At 33.8% G+C, this 21306-nt stretch overlaps 1 protein-coding gene across 1 annotated transcript in view; it reads left to right on the top strand.

Moving 5' to 3' along the window:
- The window catches only part of GPATCH2 (G-patch domain containing 2), a 123867-nt gene that overhangs the window by 9895 nt on the left and 92666 nt on the right, over nt 1-21306 (top strand). Inside the window, exons 3-5 of the mRNA XM_032184026.1 lie at nt 2305-2366; nt 8695-8877; nt 9958-10037. Coding sequence (XP_032039917.1) covers nt 2305-2366; nt 8695-8877; nt 9958-10037 — 325 coding nt within the window. The remainder of the gene's footprint in view (nt 1-2304; nt 2367-8694; nt 8878-9957; nt 10038-21306) is intronic.

The raw sequence follows: 21306 nt of genomic DNA, 5'->3' as shown, positions 1-21306 counted from the left end.
TTTTCTTTTTCCCTAGAAGTCTTTCTGGGGGAATTCTCTTTACAAAGCAGAGGAATTAGCAAAGTACAGTGTTAAAATTTATTAAAATTATAAATAACTTCCATCATAACAACTTTCATTTACTTAGATACTAATATGTTAATTCCAGAGGTTTATAATTTATTCAGTGAAATGATTGCAATGTGGCAGTTACCTCAGGTGTGGCTCCTGCCTTATTTGACTGTAGCTGAAGGGGAATGAATACTGGCTGCTGTGGGATATGTCAGTGTTACAGTTTGTTTATTTATTTATTTATTTTTGACAAAGGAAAATAAGAATAATTTTGAAAGCTTCAAGTGGTTGTTTTCATAAACTGGTTAGTCCTTCCATGACAATTATGGCACAACTCAAATGTTTTATTTAATTAAAAAAAAAAAAAAAGTCTGTTCTCAGATAGGAAGTCTTGGCAAGAAAAGTGGCTGAAATACTACGGTTGAAGGTCTTCCAGGCTTTTAAGTACAAAGAACAATTTTTAATAAATGGGTGGGAAGTACCTATGAAAAAGGGAGGGAGGGTGTTATTTTTTGGAGAAATGTGTAATGTAAACTTGTGCACAATAAAATGTAAGGAAAGTAAAGCCATGTGTGTTGTAATTAAAGTGAGGATGGGATGCTTGCTAGAGAGCAGTTTCTAGGCCTTGCAGCATCAGGAGGTTCAAGTTGTGGTCTCCCTCATGAAAGATGGTTCCATCCCCAGTGCTTGCAATTCTTTGTTATGCTTAGGGCAATTGCACAAGTTAAGTACTTAATTCTCTGTTCTTACTATATTATGTGTAAAAGACGTACTTTATTATAAGTACAAAAAGTACTTATAAGTACTGCTTATACAGTAAGAATACATATCAGCAAAAGATACAGCAAAAAATTAAGAAAACTTCATTTTCAAGCTTAAAAAAAAAAAAAAGAGAAAGGAAAAAACAAAACAAAAACACTACACAGCTTATTGGCTCTTGATATCATATCATTTCAGATCATGTTGGAATGCCTCCCAAAGGAAGATACGAAACCAAATAATGTAGTTCTAATTAAACACAAATTAGACTAATTTTATCTAATTAATCTTAGCAGCTCAAAAATATAGAGGCTTATTTTTGAGATTAACATTTAAAAGGAAATAGTTTTAAGTGTACTAGTTATTTAGAAACAAAAATTAAAACTAGTCTAAATGTGTAAAAAGCTTAACTAAATTGAAATCAGTTGAATATAAGACTGTATGTATATAGGTGAGTGGAGAAACATAAACACACCTCAACTTCTTTTTACATACGTAGCTTGTATGAAATGTTGGAAGTAACTATAGTATTTGTAACTTGTATTTGAATGTGTATGGTGAAGTGAAGTGATTTTTTTCAAATTGTTCTACGTTTCATTGTATGTAAAATTTGATGAGATTCCTGTGAAGAGAGCAGTCCTGTTATGAAGTAAAGTAAGCAAATGGTTTACAAAAAATTCTTTCATGTGAAACTCACCAAATAGCGATCTATGTTATTAAAAGACAAGGGAATATTTTAATTGGAATATTGCTTGTAATGTGTATACAGCAAAGAACAAAAAACTGCCAACTATTGATATTTTTTAGAGAGAAGTATGTGCATGTTGTGTACAGGCATTCTGATTGGAAGCCCCTGACAGAAATCACAGAAAAGTAAACTACCTTGCACTTTTCGTTGGTGCTGTGACCAATGATCATACTTTCTCCAGGGTGACCTTTATTTTCACTTAATTGGCTACCATTGTTGAAAACTTTATTCTTTCTTCCCAAGTAGCACGTTATGAATCCTAAAGCGGTGTCTTTTCCAGAATATTTGCAAATGATGTTTGGAAAGGTAATATGATTTTTTTTCAGACTCCTATACTTCATGGGCTGAAGGGAGCCTTAGACTGCTTTTGATTGAGACTTCTCCTATTTTATTGAGCAGTGGTGTTCCAGGATCAAGCTGAATTGCACACCATAAGAAAGGAGCAGTGAGCATTTGATGGAAGCAGATAATAAAATGCATCAATTGTGTCAGCACCTCGTTGCAGTCACATCTGGCTTAGTGTCAGGGTACCATTAGATTCCTGTGGTTTTATGTGCCAAAAATAATATGCTTTGTAGTTAATGGAACTAGGATATTTGCAGTTTGATTAAAAAAAAAAAATCCTATTTTGTTTCCGATCTTTGTTGTGCTTAAGTTCCATCTGAGCACAGCCTTGTCTCCTTAAAATTTTACGACTGAGAGATCAATTGTTCTTTTGATCTGTTTCTTTCTTTCTCTTATTACAGTGAATCCAGCAGTCTGAGCAGCAGTGATGCTGGTTTGTTTACCAATGATGAGGGAAGACAAGGTATTGAAACAATCTTACCCTTCTCTACCCCTCCTCAAACCACATCAGTTGAAATTCTGTAAGCGTTACAAGTTATTTCATAGGTTAATTACTATTTCAGTTGTTATTACTATTTTAATGAGCTGAAATATAGCTTTCTTTCAGGGTTTTTGAAATGTTATGTGTGGGTGTCCTGAATCCATGACTTAATCAAAAACCTGTCTTGAGAAACAGTCTCTGTAATACAATAAACTTAAAAAAAAAATCTTTTGGAGATGTTCAAGGTATCTATACTAATAATTAATTCTTCAGTGGCTCTGGTTTTCTGACAAGACTGATCATAATACTGGCTTTCAAGCTATTTTCTTGACTCTTCCCTGTGTTTATTTTCCCAAATCGTTGCAGCAGGATTTTATGATTTGTTTTCACCCAGAGATGGCATTTGCTAAGCAGCCATTCATTTTTTAGCAGTCTAAAACTGAAATCAAAAGATGCACCCTGTTTAAGTCTCTTCCCTCTGAAAAACTTATATTTATTTCACTTTAAATTAAAGATTCCAAAATTTCCTTTAGTATGCATGATCTTCTCATATCTTTTTGTGATAAAATAAAGCTATTGAGGTATAAGACTTTTTTTTTTTTTTTTTAAGTTCAGCATTTATTGCAGTCTTAAATTAAGTGCAACTCATTTACCTACATTATGCTGGCATTATAGTACCCATCTCACAGAATAGGAACCTGCTGTCTTTGACAGTACACAACAATGAGGCAAAAATAGTCTGTCAGGTAATTAAGACTTGCTTTTCCATTGTCAATTCTAAGTTGATGGTAATGTAAACTATTTTCTTACGTAGTTTATCAAAGACTATTTCTCAAGCCTGTGCAAGAAAATGAAACTTGCTATTCCACAGCAGTGATCTAGGTTAAAGGAATGTTCTTTCTTAAACTCTTCTGTTTTTTCTCTTTTAACATTTAGGTAGTGAGATAATTATTTAGACCGTAGAACAGAGATGACTTCCTTGCTCATGTGTCCAAGGCAAACAAAAACTTGTGCTATGCAGACTATACCTCTCATTCTGTTTTTACTTGTTTTAACACATAGCTTTTCTAAATAATTTAAGCTGTCTTTGAATGTTTAGATCAATCTTCTAACTTCAGAGAACATTTTCAAAATAAGATACTTCCAGAAGATCTCCTTTTACTTCCCTATATGATCTTATCTTTTGACTTGCAGTTCGTAATGCATTTCTCCTCTACATTTATATGTAAGGTGACTTACCAAACTTCATAATTACATATCTTTGAAGTACCCTTTGAATATTTGTATCAATATTTTGTCCTTAGATAGTGAATTCTGTTATCTGAATCTTTGAATAATAATACCAAAAATGTCAGTTGCTTTCTGTTTTTCTTATGTTTTGTGGGAGGAGGAAAGGGAAGGGATCAGTGAACAATAGTTTTTTTTCTCAGTATGGGAAACTTTTTTCAGTTGGCTCGGTTGGAATTCTTCTTTATGTCTGTTTGATTTTTGAGTCTTGATTCAATTTCAATGTCAGGAAGAAAGTGTTAGACCTGAAATAGTATTCTTAATTATAAATAAAAAGAACAAGAATAATTAATCTTGAGGGTATTGTCAGAACAAAATTTTATTTTTTTTCCCTCTAGTTTGCACTGGTCATTCTATGGTTGTGATCAGAAGTCCATTAAATTCACAATGAATCTCATTCAGATATTTTTTAATCTGCATTTAGCTTTCTTTTTGTGAAGACTTTTCCATGAAAGTGTTATTACAGACCCTACTGTAAAAACAAAATTACTTATTTTCTAACAATATTTATTGCCATCCCAAAAGCAAACTGATAGTAATTTTTATCTTTTTATTCCCCTTATGAAATAAGATGATATTTTTATTTCTTTGAATTAATTTATAGCTGTGTTGAGATGCAAGCAAGACTGAAAACAGTGAAGAAAGGGGAAAATAAGTCTGATTAAAAACAAAAGAGAAATCTAGGTGAAAGAAACAAATCTGGAAGAGGACTAGATGAAAACATTAAGGGAAGAACTATCTGATTTTGTTGGCCATCGTTAAAAGCTGTACTCCAGTTCCTGTCTTCACAGTGTCCCTCTTCCAGGATGTATGTTCAGAACATCAGCGTCTTGACATCATTTGTAGTTCAAATTTTCTGCACTTCTGACTTCAGGTTTCTGCTAAGTCAAGTGGAGAAGCTGAGATTGATTAATGTTGCCTCGAGAAATGCTTAGTTTAAATGATGTGCCTGCCATCATTCAGAAATTTGGGTAGCAGAGGATAAGAGGATCCTGTTCTCCAGGGCAACGTTTGTTCATTTTGCCTCTCTGAGGTTAAGAACCTGCATATCTCATTTATTGCAGACAAATACTCTTTATAAAATCCTAATTAATTCCTAAATTAATCCTACGGGACAGACTTTCTAGAAAAGAAAGTGATCTAGGGCAGCAATTTCTGAGCAGTTGGCCAGAGTTAAATAATTCAGTATTCAGTTCTGAACTCAGGAGTGACTGACCTTGCAACTTCTAATACTTTCCAAAATTTTTTGTTTGTTTGCTTTCTACCATATGAAATGTACTCTGTTCACAGACTCTCAGAAGAATTTCAACTTTTAAAACTTTGATTTAAGAGCACCAAGTATAGACTTAGTTGGGCATAATAATGGGATATTCAAGATATATTTTGATTGATGTTCACCATTGTTATTTAAAAAAAAAAAAAAAAAAAGAATTATTCAGCAGAAAGTCACCGAAGAAAATAGTGGCTGAACTATTAACAAACCTGCAGTGAGATCTTATAAATTGTATGTTTTCACAGGTTTGTAAACTGGCCAACGCTGGAGTGACATTTAGTGTAGTTAGCAAAAAAACAAAATCCTGTGCAAATATAAAGCCCATGAGCCAAAGTATGGAGGTGGGAGAGCTTGCCAACAAAGCGATAAACTTTCAGCCACGGTTCTTTTTTTTTTTATCAGAAATTCTTGCCATTTCCCTTTTTTTCCTTACTCTTTATTTCTAATATCATCTTTATAAATGGCTTTTTTTTTTTTTTAAACAATATTAAAAACTAACAATAATGCTATGTCCAGTGTAGGAAATTTTTGTAAGCAGTTTTGGTAAAGAAAAGAAAGGCCTAACCTTTTATTGCAACATATCATACAACATTAATTATAGGCCTAGATAATAGGATTACCTGAAGTTTCAAGGCACTTCACAAGTTGAGCTTTCAACAAAGTGCAAACAAATCTAATGTTATTCCAATACTAATCGTTGATGCTGTTTTTGTTTTGGTTTTGTTTGTTTTTTTGGGGGGGAAGGGGGAAGGACTTCCAACCAGTGATTGGTTAATTTACAGTTGGAATCACTTGGCTCAGTGTCCCCAGAGAAGCCTACAGGAATAATTTCCTAAGTTTCCTATCAGAGATGCCTTACAATGTAACAGAAATGGATGGCAATTAGATAATTATGTAGATCCAACACCACAATGAAGAGTATAGAAAGAGTAATTGTGCAGAGGGGAAGCTTTAAAAATAAAAATAAAAATTAAGCCAGGAACTGAAGTGCCTTGAAATTTTTACAATTAAGTTGACACTTCTAAGTCTTAAATTGATTCTAATTGATTCATTTTTTTTTCTTTTTGTTGTAATTGAGCATAAATTGCTTCAGAGTAAATCCTTGAAGCATTAGTACTATCCACAAGCAAGTTTGTTTTATTTTAAATAATTGGATTGGAGGCATGGGCTCAGAGATCAGTTTCTGGAGATCTAGAAATGTTTTTGTCTTTACTATATGTGGAAAGAATATGATGATTTGATGCAGTCTTGGACTGAATAGAAGTAGTGTTCAACAGCCCTAAGAGGAAAGGACAGTGCTGTGAATCGTTGGAAACATTTTGAAGTCAGAAATGATTATTTGGATTTAAGTATTACAAATGAAGTAAAATAGAATTCAAGTATTTGGTTACCCCCCTCTTAAACAAGGAGGCCCCTGCATTATATTGTCTGAGATGTGGAACTGATTTAAATACACTGTCTTCCCTGACTCTTTTTGAAAATGGGATCTCTTTAGGATTGAGCAGCTGTTAAACAAAATGGCCATGGGTGTTCTCACCTGGATAAGAATAGCAGTAATAGGCTTATGCTCATCTTGAGGTGATAATCTGATTGAAAATAGACAAAGGATTCAGAGCAGTTTTAAATGGACAGATAAGCTTAAAAAACAGGTATACCCAGGTCGTGGGAAAATCCTACACGGTGCAGATCCAAAGTTTTGTATTCTGTCTTTGGCAGTAATTGGAGTGCTTAGGAAATAGCATAACAAGTAAGATGTCATATCTGCTTGTTGCTTGACATACTAATATTCTTGATGCACAAGGATGAAAAGTCCCATTTCTTGTCATGTCCCCTACCCTGAACTGTAGCCAAGGTACTATTTCCACTAGCCACTATTTGCCTTATCTTACAGTCCACCAAACCTGTCTTAAATTCTAGCTATTTCTTCCAAGATTTTTTTTTGTCTAACTCTTACAGACTTCTGTCCTTGAGCCAGTTGTGAAATCCCATTTCAAAATTCTCTCCTTAGTTTCCTAGATATGGATAACAAGACTTAACTTGTTAGTTAAGTTTTACTTAACTAAATAGTTCCTGTAGTATTTCTTATTAGTTAAGGTATCTAGAGCTCACTTTGTACAAAAAATATATTCAAACAAAGTGTGTTTACACAAACATTTGAAAAATCTAAACAAAGAAGTTCAAACTTAAATTGATCTGTGGTTTGGAATTAACTAAATGGTGTGATTTTTTTTTTCTCCCTGCCACTCAGCACACTTTGACATCGTCCAAAGAAACCATGCCTGACTAATGAAACAAGGATAGAATTAATGGTGAATGCCTTTGTGAAATGTCATAGCTATAATTGGGGAGTAGAATAAATACAGTCAATAATCTGAATTGTGCCTGAAATGCCAACATGCTTAACATGCTGTTTGGACCTATGAATCTCTTTCCACCCCTGTTTTTCCCTTCCTTCATCTAAAAGTTCCTGTTCTCTAGCTTCTGATAATTTTGCTGTTAGTATTATAATTAAAGATGAAAAGAACCTTTTTTTGGTAATTGAAATGTGGCAGGTAAAATGTAACTTAATTAATCTACGTTTCTTGAAGTGCTTGTCCTGACAAATACTTGCATGTATTGTTTCTTGTGCTTGGAAAAGTATTCTTTTCCATGCCACAACTTATTTGGAGGAAGTGTTCTGATTTTTTTTTTTTTTTTTTCTCGGGTTTTGGCTTGGGTTCTTGTTATTTGTGTTTTCTCATTTGGGGATGGAGTGGCAATTAAATTTTGCACAAATGCTTTTTGTTCTTGTTGTCTAAAACCTTGCATTTCTCTCTTGCTTAGTCTTGCATAATTAAAAATTGAAAAACAAATGGTTTATGTGCAGAAATAGTGAGTCATGATTTGGTACTTTGAAGAAGAGTTAAAATACAGAGCACACCCTTCGAAATCTAATTTTTGAGTGTAAGAAAGGACACTTGCCAAGTCTCATGAGGCTACTTTCTGATATTCTATTGATTACCTGTTTTGTTTAAAAGAACGTGTTTTAAAAACAAACATAGCAATTTATTTTAATTGCTGGTGGTTTTTTATATGAAACATATGAAATATGTTCAAGATCAGATTTTCAGTCTTGTCTTTCGCCTTTGCCATGTATTTAAATACTACATCTATAAATGTTAGTAAAGTGACCAACTTTGTAGTATAATGCAGTGTAATTCTCAATCACGTGATACTGTCAGTTTTCATTTAAAATGAACTTTTTCAAAACTTATTTCTAAATGAACTTAATCAGATTAACTTCATTTAGTCACATCTGTTCATGATTGTTTTCCCCTCTTACTAGCCATACAAATCATGAAATTAAGCTAATTATATACCATTATCAACTGCAAAGAACTAGTTTCACAGTTTTATACCTTTTAATTCCCTGCTGGAAAATAAGACTTGTTTTTTGTTAATATGTAAAGTGCAGTAACTTAAATGGATTTCCCTGCAGTTATTGCCAAAGAATTAACTAGTTCATTATTGTTTTTTCACTATTGTAGATTGGTTTTAAAACATTACATTTTATGTTTTCATTGATGGCAACACTTGTCATACTATTGAGAAACGTTTTCCAAATAGAACTGCTATATACAAGTAATTGTTGTACAGATATAAAGCAAAAGAAATAATTGTCTTGTCAGTGTTTATTGATGGTAACATCTGATTTTTATCTTCTCTACTCCTCCCTCTTTGGGGGAACTGGGGGGTACTGTCCTCACACAGGTGATGATGAGCAGAGTGATTGGTTTCATGAAAATGAATCTGGTGGAGCATGTGGAATTACGGGGGTCATTCCGTGGTGGGAACAAGAAGACTCTACAGAACTGGAGAGAGAATTGCCTGATCCAGTCTTTGAAAGTATCTTAACGGGTACTTTCCCCCTTATGTCCCATTCAGGAAGGAGAGGTAAGTAACAATCAATCATATGCAAACAGTGGAATCACTTGGGTACAGTAGAAAGGTGTCTGTGGGTTACACAGAATGTGCTGAATGTTGACAAGATCTTGGAATTACCAGTTTTTCTTGAATTTTCATTTTTGAGATATCATTAGGCAGAAATAGTCAGAAACTGTCAATGATTAGAAAAGTCAGAAGGTGTAATACTTGGCTTATTTTTATAGCATACTATTTTATTGTCTTGATGTTTGCATTGAAAAGAATTAAACATTATTTAAAGCGAATCTCTAGAGTTCTAAACATCACGGAAGCCAGGAAGAGACTTTATAAATTCATACATTCAGAGGCTTGAAAAACTAGTGTGGTCATCTGCTTTGCTTTAATGGTCAGGCTTTATTGGTTGTAGAGAAGAGGTAAGGGTTCATTTAGAGCACGGATTGGGGTTGTTACTTAGAAAATTATTCAGTATTTACTTGAAAGCATTTTAAACACCCATGGATCCAGTGTGTCCAATGGTAAGTTGTTTCAGCATTTGATTGCAGCTAGGTATCCACTCTTGTTTCAAGACTGAAGTTGTCAGTCCTCAGCTTGTTGCCACAGAATTTTTTTGTGCCTCTTGCACAAGGATCACCTTTCACATTCTTTTATGTAAGCAATGGTCAAATCAACTTTAAATTATTTCTCTGCACACTGAATGCATTAAATTCTTGTGAGACTTATTTTCTGGATGTTTGCGATTTTTTCTTTGATCTTGGTCTAAGGATTAAATGTGGTGAACATGCATTCTGGTACTAATACATTTGTAAGTGATGCAAAATGATTTTCCTACTGTAGTTTGGTATGTTCTGCTTAGGTAGCCAGTTGTGCATAGAACCAAGTTGGCATCTATAGAGAGACTTCATTTTCATGACAGCTTAGCTTTTCTCATGTATTTCCCATTCTGTGTTCTTTGTCTCTGCGGGATTTTTTTATGAAGATACTTTTGTTTAACTGAAGTTAGATTAATAGATAGATATGTAATGATAAAATTTCTTGGTTGTATGGTGTATAGGAAATATTCTTTAATCAATCCTTCCTTCTAATTTGTAGGTTTCCAGAGTAGATTTAGTCATCTTCATGGAATGCCAGCAAGAAACATTAAAAAGGCTTCAGGAAACCAAAATGCATTGGTAGGTCCTTTCATTATTATAAGCTTGTATGAGCTATTGTTGCTTTTTTGTTTATAAAGGAATATTCCTCATGCCTGTTTAATATTGTTATTCATAGGTAATAGAAAGGTAAGACTACAGTGTCACTGCTGCTATGGAATATTTCTGAGTACTTGAATGGTAGAAACAGTCTGTGATTGTTCCTCAGTACTTATTGTGCACTTCATGAAGGGAAAGGATCTTTGGTTTTCTTTTAATTAACAAAATTTTCAGTGTATACCATGGGGGTATCAAAATGTTTCTCCCATCTTGAAAAGAAAATCAAACCAAAGTTATTTCAAGTTTATCTAATACTGAAAGTATTCTAGGATGGGTATGTGTTATAATACTGACTTTTATTTTTCATTCTTTCCCTTTCCAAGGTCTGCTTTCAAAATGTGCCCTTATTTTCTTTTGTTTGACAAATATTGTTGGTTGACTAAGGGAGAGGGCATACACAAAAAACATAAAGCCAGTTAGTGATACACCTGTAACAGACATCACAAATTCCTTTGGACTGAGACTGTTCTAAGGCTATGAATACACAAGAGTTATTTTCTTTTATAAGTGTCTTCAGCTCTAGGAGTAATACTTATAAGTGAAGGAAAAAATCCAGCTGTCTTTGCTTTTATATATAATCCAAGTCATTCCATTTTCCCATAGCTTTTCTCTAAAGTAAGATTCTAATGAGTTCTTAAGATTTTTTTTTTTCTTTGGAGGAGGGCATGAGTAGAGAGTTGATAGCTTAATTTACAATGTTAACAGATACTCATTGTAGTACAGTCTGTTCCTTTCTTATCAGAATAGTATTGGGAAAACAAGGAAGACTCGTGGAAAACTCTTTTATGCTGGGATGTATTTATTACACAGTGATAAATACTGTGGCATCGATGTTCTCTATTTAATAATATTAAATGTTTCCATGTTTTCATTTGAACAAAATAAGGTGCTTCTGAGAAATGTAAGAACTATTGCATGTGCAGGGAATAAAAATGAACTGTTAGAAATTTCCCTCATTTTGAAGAGGGACAGTTTTTATAATTGAACCCTCTGTCCAGTAATTGCCATTTGGAGCTGAATAAGGTGCCTTAAAACCTTGGCCTGTGATCTTTGCTGTTAGTGGTCGTGAATTAGATGAATGCTATCTAGTTCTTGGTTTCCTATCTACCTATTTTTATTTTTGGTTCAGTGCTTGCTTGAGCATATCTGGGATTTGTAGCCCATTTTCTAGGCTTATTGCAATTTCACTCTGGTATTTTATAGGAGCTATTATAACTGATAGGTTAGCTTCATGGTATTGATGATACATGGCTTAACTACCCTAAAAAGGCCTTTTCCTCTAAATTGTAAAAAGGTGATTAAGTTTCAGTTGATGAAGATATACTGTGAATGTGTATATATAATAAAAAACCCCTAATATTTATTTTCTGCTGAACTTTCTAGATTGTCTTTAGGAGCCCATTTTGTCTTCCAGTCATGATCTCTCATATATAAAGACGGTATCATATTTCCCTTTGTAACAAATATGCAAGCTGATCTACTGAAGACTGATCATTCAGTTGCCTCCAGTTATTAAATATATCTTTTACATAGCGTTGTGAAACAAAGTTGACATGTGAACACACCTAAACCACTATGTTTAGGCAGGAGTGCGTATATAGAATGGATGTGCAGTTGGCTTTTCAGATACAGAGTTTTCTGACCTTCGTAATGACTGTGTTTGTGGGCACATCTGCTGCGTCTGTCTTTGCAACCATAGCTGTATAGGCCGGAGCTCATCTACTTATGTCAGTGATTGCTTCTTAAAGAAATTCTTTTTTAGATACTTCAGCAACAGAAAGTCATTTAATACCTGTGACATCTGATAACACAGAACAAGAAGTAATTACTGCTCTTAGATGGTAACAGTGAAGGCGAGCAAGAATGCTTTTAGAAAGATTAATATCCTGAGAAAAGAACACTGTAGACTCAACTCATTGAACAGAGTTGTGGTGTGACTTATTTCTTTCATTTTTAACAGTAAGGAGTCTGATGTCTGTATCACTGCTTATACACAGACTTTTAAGGGAGACACAACAGAAAATGGAATTTCCTGCCAAGATGATTTCCTAAAGCACATATATCACATATATAATATACTCTATTCAGTCTAAGAAAGTGTTATTTGTATCCAGGAAATGTGAGAATATACATAGCCCTTTGCAAACAGTCCGTGTGTGTCTAAAACTTTTTTGGAATGATTTAGTTGAAGGTTCATGACTATAGCAGCTAGTGAAGCCTTGACGAGATTACTGGTTGAGGGAATGCAAAATGCATAGCTATGATAACACCTTGATCATTAGCCCCTAGGAAAAATTGCTCAGGTGTCTTAGTTTAAGAGAAACATCAGCCTAAGGGTATGATTTTTTACTTGCTACATACTAAGGAAACTACCAGCTTTAAGTCATTTTCTCACCCCAAATTGTAGAAGCAATGGGAACTGAAAGCAAGGGGAAAAATGCTGCTCGTTGCTCACCAGTCAGTGAACTTTAACTTGGAGTAGCCATATCTGATATGCAGTTTGCCCAGATGCTCTTTCTGCAATTCGTTGACTAGTTATATAACTTAAACTCTTGGACCTTTCTATCATCAGTTTATTGCCTTTGAGTCAAAACACTTTTTTTTTTTTTTTAAATAATTGTACAACACTGGTCAAATGAGAGAAGTAAAAACCAAGCATGCAAATGCAATGCAAATACTGTGGAAATCCTTGCATAATCTAAAGTGTAGGTGGAATGAGTTGTCATAAAGAAGGTAGGAAAAAGCAGAGCAAGAAAATGAAAATAAAAACACTTGTGATGATTATCCTTTGCATTGTTCAATCTACTTACTGAAGAAAGGTGTCTTTTTTATGGAATCCATAAATTAAATTACTTTGTAGAGCATGTATTTTAGCATACAATTATAATGGCTGGCATTTCATGTCTGTTGCTTTGCTTTCTGATAGCATCATTTGTAACAGTACATTCTTGGAAAAGAAATAGAAAAACTTGTGGCTGTGGTTTTGATCATGCTTGTGCCTGCCTGTGTCATTTTTCTAGTAGCAATTTGGTAATTCTACTCAGAAACATGATACCAGTACTTTCAAATCATACCAGTATTTAGCAAACTTTTATTTTAACGTTGATTGTGTGAAATTCAGTTGTTTGGTTGAATTCTGTGGTTGCATATGACCTAGTTCTAAATACAGTTCCTTGCACAGGATAGGGAGAGATGTACACTTCTGTCTAAGGTCTCTTACATGTTTTCTTTTCCGGCCTTGATTCTCTGTCTGGGCTAATATCTGGGAAGTGATTTCACTGGGTTAAAGTGCAAAAAGCATGACCAGTAACAATGATGCTTTCCTCTTAGCTCTGCCTATTTTTCCATCCATTACTTTTGTCTGTGTCATGGGTTTTGATTTTCATGGTATTAAAGAAAACCTATTTTAAATCTTGTATTTGTAGGATTTTATTTTATTTTATTCTTAGCACAGTTGTACTATAGTACTAAGCTTGACTATATGTAGTAAATGTATATGTAATTATTCAAAAAGTGTGCAAGGAATGAAATCTACGTTCTAGATACCTGTTATCTAAAGATCAAAGATCTAGTGTCCAGGGTATGTCTGTCAAATGCTGCGACTTTTTTCAAAAGTTCCAACATAAGAGCTTTCCTTTTTATTTAAAAAAAAAAAAAAAAAAAAAGTGAAGAGAACTAGAGAGAGCTCACTTTTTTTTCTTAACTGCTCTCAAAATAAGAAAATCAATTTCTAAGTTTTTTTTCTAACTGAAGAAAAAGCCAAATGTGTTTGGGCATTTTTTTCTTGTCAAAGGATTTTGGAAATTCAGTGAAGTGATACCAGAAGGGTAACCCTGTTACAGATCTAAAGGAATGTTTCCTTAAAGAGCAAGTTGAGCATTGTTTTCACAGGGTCAGTCAGAAACCTCTTCATGAATGCTCTGCTGCAACTCTTGGGAAAAACACCAAGTTTAAATTTTTTCAAGTTTAAATTTGATTTGGTTTTATGGGCAATTCTTTCACACTGAATGTGTGACATGTAGTCAGATAAAAAAAATAAATAAATCAGTTTCAGTTAAGTGAATAATATAATTTAGCTGTGAGACTTCATTTATTTTCTTCACATAACACCTTCTGTCATTTGGAGCAATAGTCTCTACTTCACTCACTCTTCTACAGAGTTTGATACTAGGTGATGATATGGATGATACTAGATACTATCTTATCTAGCAGGATATCAAAACAGTCTGGTGACAAAGATAAACTTATGTTGGATTCCAGTCTCTCTCAGTCAAGATCAGGACATTAGAAACTTTATGCTGCTAAAGCTGTGAAGGAATTAGCTTTTAAGTGAGTAGGAGCCTTTGCTTATTTTTTTTTTTATAATGGCTTTTTGTTACGTTGCTTGTCACCAAAAATATTTCTAACTCTTCATTGAAACATTTCTTGTTCCACTTTTCCTTTTAATTTTTTTTTAAATATTATGATTTGTGCTCGTTTTGTAATTGTTTTCAATTCATACCTACTTATGAAAAATGTAGTGAATAAGGCATACTCTTTTAATTTTCACTTTAGTTAACTCAGTATCTTGTCCTTCCTTCCTATGTCATGAAACTAACTTTCTTGTGGAGCTGGTGGCTTCTTCCATTCATGTGGTCCCTGCAGATAGGAGTTTTCAGATGGAGGAGAAATTGAGGCTGTTAGCAGAGGAGGTGCTGCTGTAATGGCAGGTTAGACCCCACGTTTCATTCTTGCAGTGTTCAGTCACTGTTGGCTAAAATGCTACAGTGTTCCTGAGGAATGAGTCAAATAGCAGTCTTCTAAACTTCAGAACTTGATCATGTTGAAATAGCTTTGTTTTTTAAGAAAGCAAAAAGAAAAAAGCTGCTGTCAGATCTCAAAGCTCCATTATAAACAATGTAGGTTTCAAAAATGGAGTGTAAACATTAGGGATGATGTCAACTTATCTACAATGTTCTTAACTTCATGTATCTAATGTGTATTGTAGAAGTGCTTACTGTTCTTACACCTGCCATGTATTTCACATAACAAGAGATTATTTTTTCCACAAATTAATTTAAGTGCATTTTTGCTAAAGCTTTCACATATACTGACACAAGCTTGATATAATTTGTTCTACCTGCCATGGTGAGCGCCTGGTGGAAGAGTAAGTGCTTCCTTAGTGACTTCAGTAATTGCTTTGTATAATTACCCATCAAAAGAATCGTAATTGTGTCTGTACCACATTTCATAGGAGGTTAGTATTCCTCGAAGTGGTACTGCATTCAAGGCAGAGTTAAATATTGTGTGATCATTCAAGGTAGTGTACCAGAATTAGAAGATCAGTTTTGTCACTATAGTTGTCAGTGATGCAAAGTACTTTGAATTCCATCTACCCTTTATTAAATCTGAGTGGTTTAATAGTCTGTCTTTCAACCTATGTGTTTTTTTTTTAACCTGCAGAGTTTTTTGTGTCACTTATAATTGTCTAATTAAAAACTATAAGCACCTTGGTATCATCAAACCAAGCACAACTACTACTTGAAATAAAAAAAAGAAAAAAATCAAACATAAGTATGTGAGCATGGTTTTGAGGAGGGAAGAAGGTTCCCTGAATATTTCAGGACTGACTGCTGATAGTTGGTATGTTGTGGTATTTTCGGTAAATGTCATGTAGTATTTACAGCAAGGAAACTTGTAACTGAAGACAGGACAGATAGATCCTTTTCTTTACAGAGCAGTGTGATTTGCTTAGGGTGTTTTTATGAAATCCTCAAATAGAATGAGTTGCAGAAATGAATACTTACTTAAATATGTTTATTCAATATCAGACTGTGATGCCAATTTTATATGAATGGTTATAAGCAATTCTGGAGTGGAAGGGCCATTCCGTGAAGGTAATCAGTCAATTAATAATGCTTCAGGTTTTGAGGTGAGTTACAGGAAAATATGAAATACCTGCATTTAGTGGTCTCCTGGTATTTTTCAATGGAAAAGCCTATATACAGTACTGATACGATCTTTTCAAAAGCATAATGGTCTTTCTGTTTTGTATGTACTTAAAACCATTTGCTCTATTACTGAATTACATGTGATATATTAGGACAACATTTAATATATGTACATATATAAAACAAAAACAAGATGACAGGTATATAAACAGGACAATAAAAAAGGTTTGCTGACACCAACACAAATGAATTGGAGCCTTTCAAGTAATTACTGGTCCTTGCCTTTTAGTAACTGTCCCTTCACTTAGGACACAGTATTTGTTGTTTTTTTTGTTTGTTTCCAAGTGAAGTGAGAGTCCTTTGTAGACCCTCATAACCAATCACATGAGCCCTTTCAGTGCAACAGTTCTGATAACTGCTCAAAAAAAGTTTTACTCAGCCCTTTGCATTTTGATTCAGAAAATTGCAAACTTTAACTTGCTTCTGATCATACGATTTTAGTTGTTCATATGTCCTTTTCTGTGTATTAACTGTCCCTCATTTGTCAGGTGCTTTTAAAACCTGTATGCCTAATTATGAAAATAACTTCAATTTTCTGTTGTTTCTCAGCGTTGACTTAACACGCAGGCAGATAGTAGTTTTAAAGGTTAAGGGAGAAACTTATCCTCGGTTCAGAGAACTGAAAATTGTCTATTTAGGCATTTTTTACTTCCAACTGATGACCAAACTGTTGCAACTGTCTTGTTTTAGATGAGTATTTTTAAAACACTCATAAAATCAACTTCAAGAGCATTAAGAAAAAACATGACCCATTTTTCTTCATCCCTTGACCTCCTCCTGTTGCATTGCTTAACTCTAAAAGATCTAGTACACAAAGACCTAAACAAATAGCTACAATAATTTGATTTATTTTTTATTCTCTATAGAACGGAGTCAAATTGGAGAGAAACCTTTTTGCTTGTTTGTTCTATGCTAGTACACTTTTTGAAAAAGAAAGGATGTGTGTGGTGATTGAGATTTTCTTGTCATACTCCTGTCTCTTTTTCTTTTTAAATCTGGGATCTAATCATTGATGTAGGTCTAAGGCAATTTAAGACAATTTACAGTACCTAGAATAACTTTAAGAGCATTGCCTGTGAAAGTTACAATAAGGCAGCTTTCCTGTGCACTAAAACGTAGCCCTTAAGTAAAAGATAAAAAATGACTGCATAAAAACTAATTTTTCTGAAAAGCTAGCATTTCAGTGTTAAGTTGGGCATAAATGTTTTAAAATATATTGTTATCCCATGTTCAGGAGAACAGAATACTTTTGCTATATTTTGCCAGAATGTGAATTAAACTATGTAATAGACACTTCTCAACATACTTTAAAATTGTAAAGGGTTTATTAACACTTTCTTTGTATACAAACTGATATCTTTATTACATTAATTCCCTTATATCAGTGATGTATATGCATATTTTCTTTAAGCTTTAATGTGATTTCTGTTATAGGAAAACAAATTTAGCTTCATTTGCATAGGGTGTTTTACTGAATTTTGTATTAACATTACTAGAATGTGGAAAATGTTTTTAAAATATTTGGAGGTTGATGGATTAGTACTCTTCAAAGGGAAACAAAACACTAAATATTTCTAATCCTGCATTATTTACCGCTTGGGTGGTTAAATGCTACTTTAAGCCCCATAAAATTAAAAGGGAGAAATCTGCCAACTGTAGCAGGAATTGGATTTAGGAAGAGTGGTACAGAGCCAAAATATTGCTACAGAATTAGATGTCAAAAATCTTCTTTAATAGTAGATATATAGTTCACAGTGCCTGGTTATGATTAATACATTTAATCTAAATCACTGAAAGTTGCTCTCTCCTTTTCCATAAAATACAATAGGACACAAATCAGTTTTACTGTAGGTGGATAACAATTGGAAAATAATGCATCTTCCCGCCCAATAAATTGTCAGTTATACCTTTTAACTAAAATCGATTCATCTTTCCAAAATTTATTACAATTTCTTATAATAAATCTTTTCAAATGTTTATTCATTTGCTTTTTGATACATTTGTGCCACTTTTGCTATGGTCTAATGTTTTTTCTTTTGATTCATTGTAAATTAGAAAATCTATTTTGAGTCAATTTTCTAGTTAAGAAGTTAAAATCTATAACCTAGCCATTTTTTCATGGTCTCCTTTGCACATTTTAATACCCTTGAACTTGCATACAATCCAGTAAATTCTGATCAGAAGGTGATTAAAAGACTTTCCACTGCAACTTCTTGACTGAGGGCCAGATTCATAAAACAAGCACTTACGAGATTGTTCACTGGCTTTCTCCTGCATATCTCCCTGATTCAAAGAGGAAGATTGAAAGAATTACAGCAAATGAACAGATATGTAGGTTTTAGCTGAAGACTTTTAGTGCAGAAAATCAGAATTGCCTCTTTGAATTAAAATCCAGCTATGACCAGAGTATGACAGAAGCCTCTTTCTGTTGTCTCTTTATAGCAGCAAGACTGTAAATAACTAAAGCACTATATATAGTTTATCCAGTACTGACCTCTTAAAGCATGATAATCTGCCTTTTCATGTTCTTAAAATAACGTTTTTGTTGTTGGTTTTTAAAGAAGAAAATACTTTAACAGAAAACTTTCACCACTTTCACTAATGATTGATCTACTAATCTGCATTGTGAAATTGTGTTCACTGTTCAGCAGTTTCCTGCTCTGTATATAATAAAATGTGTCAGAGAATGATAGCCTTAATTTTTTTAAAATCTACCAATAAGAATATTTCCTGTTCTGATCCAGTTAAGTAATGTGATTTTTTAGTCACTTTTCTGTCAAGAATTATGTATGAGAAGCTTGATGTAGTATGTAGACGCATCAGATTTCTTAATGCACAAATCTGTTTTGTTTGTAATATAAATGTCAGTGTTGGCAGAACAGAGGGAGAGGGTTAGGAAATGTTTCAAATATAACTATGAAAAAATGACATCCATAATTTGAACTTGATCTACAGTATCACTTACTGGTAAATTTGTATAGCTGAAAGCATCTTGGGTTTTGAAGTGATTGATTCCAGAGGCTTAAAAAAAATCATTTGTGTGGATGGATTGGAATTCATTAATTTTACTAATTACACAGTGAAGAAAACAGATGTTTTCTTAGGCAAAGATCAGGCTTTAATTACAGGTCTTACCTTTTCATCTAAAAATAGTGTCAATATGTTCATGTCTCTCAAAGTTTTGTTATATTTCTGTGGATGTTCCATTCTGTTTGTTAGGCCTTAATTACACTGTGTACAAATACAAATCATACACATACACAGAGTATTTACAAAAGTTTATATATGCCATAATGCACCTATGTAGAAAACTCTTCATGAGTAAGTTGCATAGATAATACCTCTTTAAAATGTCAAAATCAGTACTCACCAGTTATTCTATTTCCCATTATAATAGTGTGTTACATAAATACTCAAAATCAATTCATGATTCTGGAAAGGGTGAGGTTCCAGCAGTTATCTGAATCTGTCTAGAGTCTCCCTAGGACTCTTACTCTGAGTTAGATACTCTGTTGTAGAGAGTACAGCCTGTGTGCTGAAGGCAGAGTGAGCTACCATAGAATCAGAGGTAGAGCCTAACAGAGATATTATGTGTATTATGTGTGTTTGGTTTTGCCCTTTGGCAAACTGTTATAAATGTGATGTCTGTTTTAATTGCTTTAAATACATACTTGTCACTGTCCTGGGACAGTGGAAATCACCTAACTAGTACTAACTAGTACTAATAACTGGAAAGTGGAAAGGTCCAGAAAGAAATTACCTTTGAATGCAGAAGCTTGACAGTATGAATATAGAAGGAGCAACTGTTTTTGCCATGTGCTTGGAAGAAGCAATAAGAGAAACGAAACTAACAAAGCTTCAGTAATCATGGCTGGTATAATGAATATTTAATGAAGTAAATTGATACAGAACTGCAAATGAACTGAGATCTAACAATTGTAGTACTAGAAAAACACTATCATAACTTCAACTTCATATAAATTCTTTCAGTTTCTCAGAATTTTGTTATTTTATCTTCCTCAGACCTTACTGTTTCCCAATATTTATTTTGAATTTTTTAAAGAAAATGCATATTTTGGATTGAAGATGGTTCTCATAACTTCTCAGTGCAAATGTGTTTTCTTCAAAACGAGGAGCTTGTGAACAAGATTATTACCCCCCAAAAAACATGTTGAATTTTACGTACATTAAAGCAACACAAAATGATAAAACATTAAGTGGCCAATATAACCCATTAGTAGCAAATTCCAGTAGTTATCCAGATATTGCATGGTCTTTTTCCTTTAGATGTTATGGACTGGGGAGTTGCTTTCCAATAAACAGTCCGTTTGGATGTTTTTTTTCCACGTTTTGGTCAGGGAACTTATTTTGCTTTTTTTCTGGTGACTAAGATTTGTGCACAGGGCTTTGGGTTGAAAGAGAGATTGAACATTATCTAATTCCAACTCCCCTGTCGTGGGCAGAGAAACCTCTCTCTAGATCAGGCTGCCCAAAGCCCCATCCAACCTGGCCATGAACACTTCCAAGGATAAGGTGCACACAACTTGGGGGCAACCTGTTCCAGGGCCTAATCACCTTCACAATAAATAATTTCTTTCTATTGTCTAATGTAAACCAACCCTCTTTTAGTTTAAAACCATCACCCTTTGTCCTATCGCTATACTTCCTGATAAAGAGTTCCTCCTTATCTTTCCTGTAGGGCCCCTTTAGTTACTGGAAGGTTGCTATAAGGTCTTGGAGCTTTCTCTTGTTTTGGCTGAACAATCCCAACTCAGCCTGTCTTCATAGGAGAGGTGCTCCAGCCCTCCAATAATCCTTAAGGCCCTCCTCTGGGCTCATTCTACATGAGTTATTTCAGGGGAGCTACTGCTACAGGTGATGTGGTCAGCTGTCAAGCAGGCCTATAGTACAGTAAGTAGGCCCAGAATGTCTCATGAATATGGGAAGTTCCAATTTGACTACCTGCTTTAATTGTAGTAATGTATCGAGACGCTGTGGGACCTTGCAGAGTAGGTCCATAATCATTTATTGTTCTTTCAATGCTAGGTTAATAGACATGAAGCTACTGTGTTGTATTAGATTGCATCCATTATATCTGTAATCTGCTAGTTTACCATATAGCAATGCTAAGAGTAAAAAATGTTTTTATTTTGTAGACATCTTTCACTAAAACGGCAGCAAAATTATCCAAGATTACTGCA

Source organism: Aythya fuligula, chromosome 3, assembly GCF_009819795.1.
Source record: "Aythya fuligula isolate bAytFul2 chromosome 3, bAytFul2.pri, whole genome shotgun sequence".
Classification (NCBI taxonomy): Eukaryota; Metazoa; Chordata; class Aves; order Anseriformes; family Anatidae; genus Aythya; species Aythya fuligula.
Note: the sequence above shows the minus strand (reverse complement) of the source record. Positions and strands in the feature narration are given on the sequence as shown.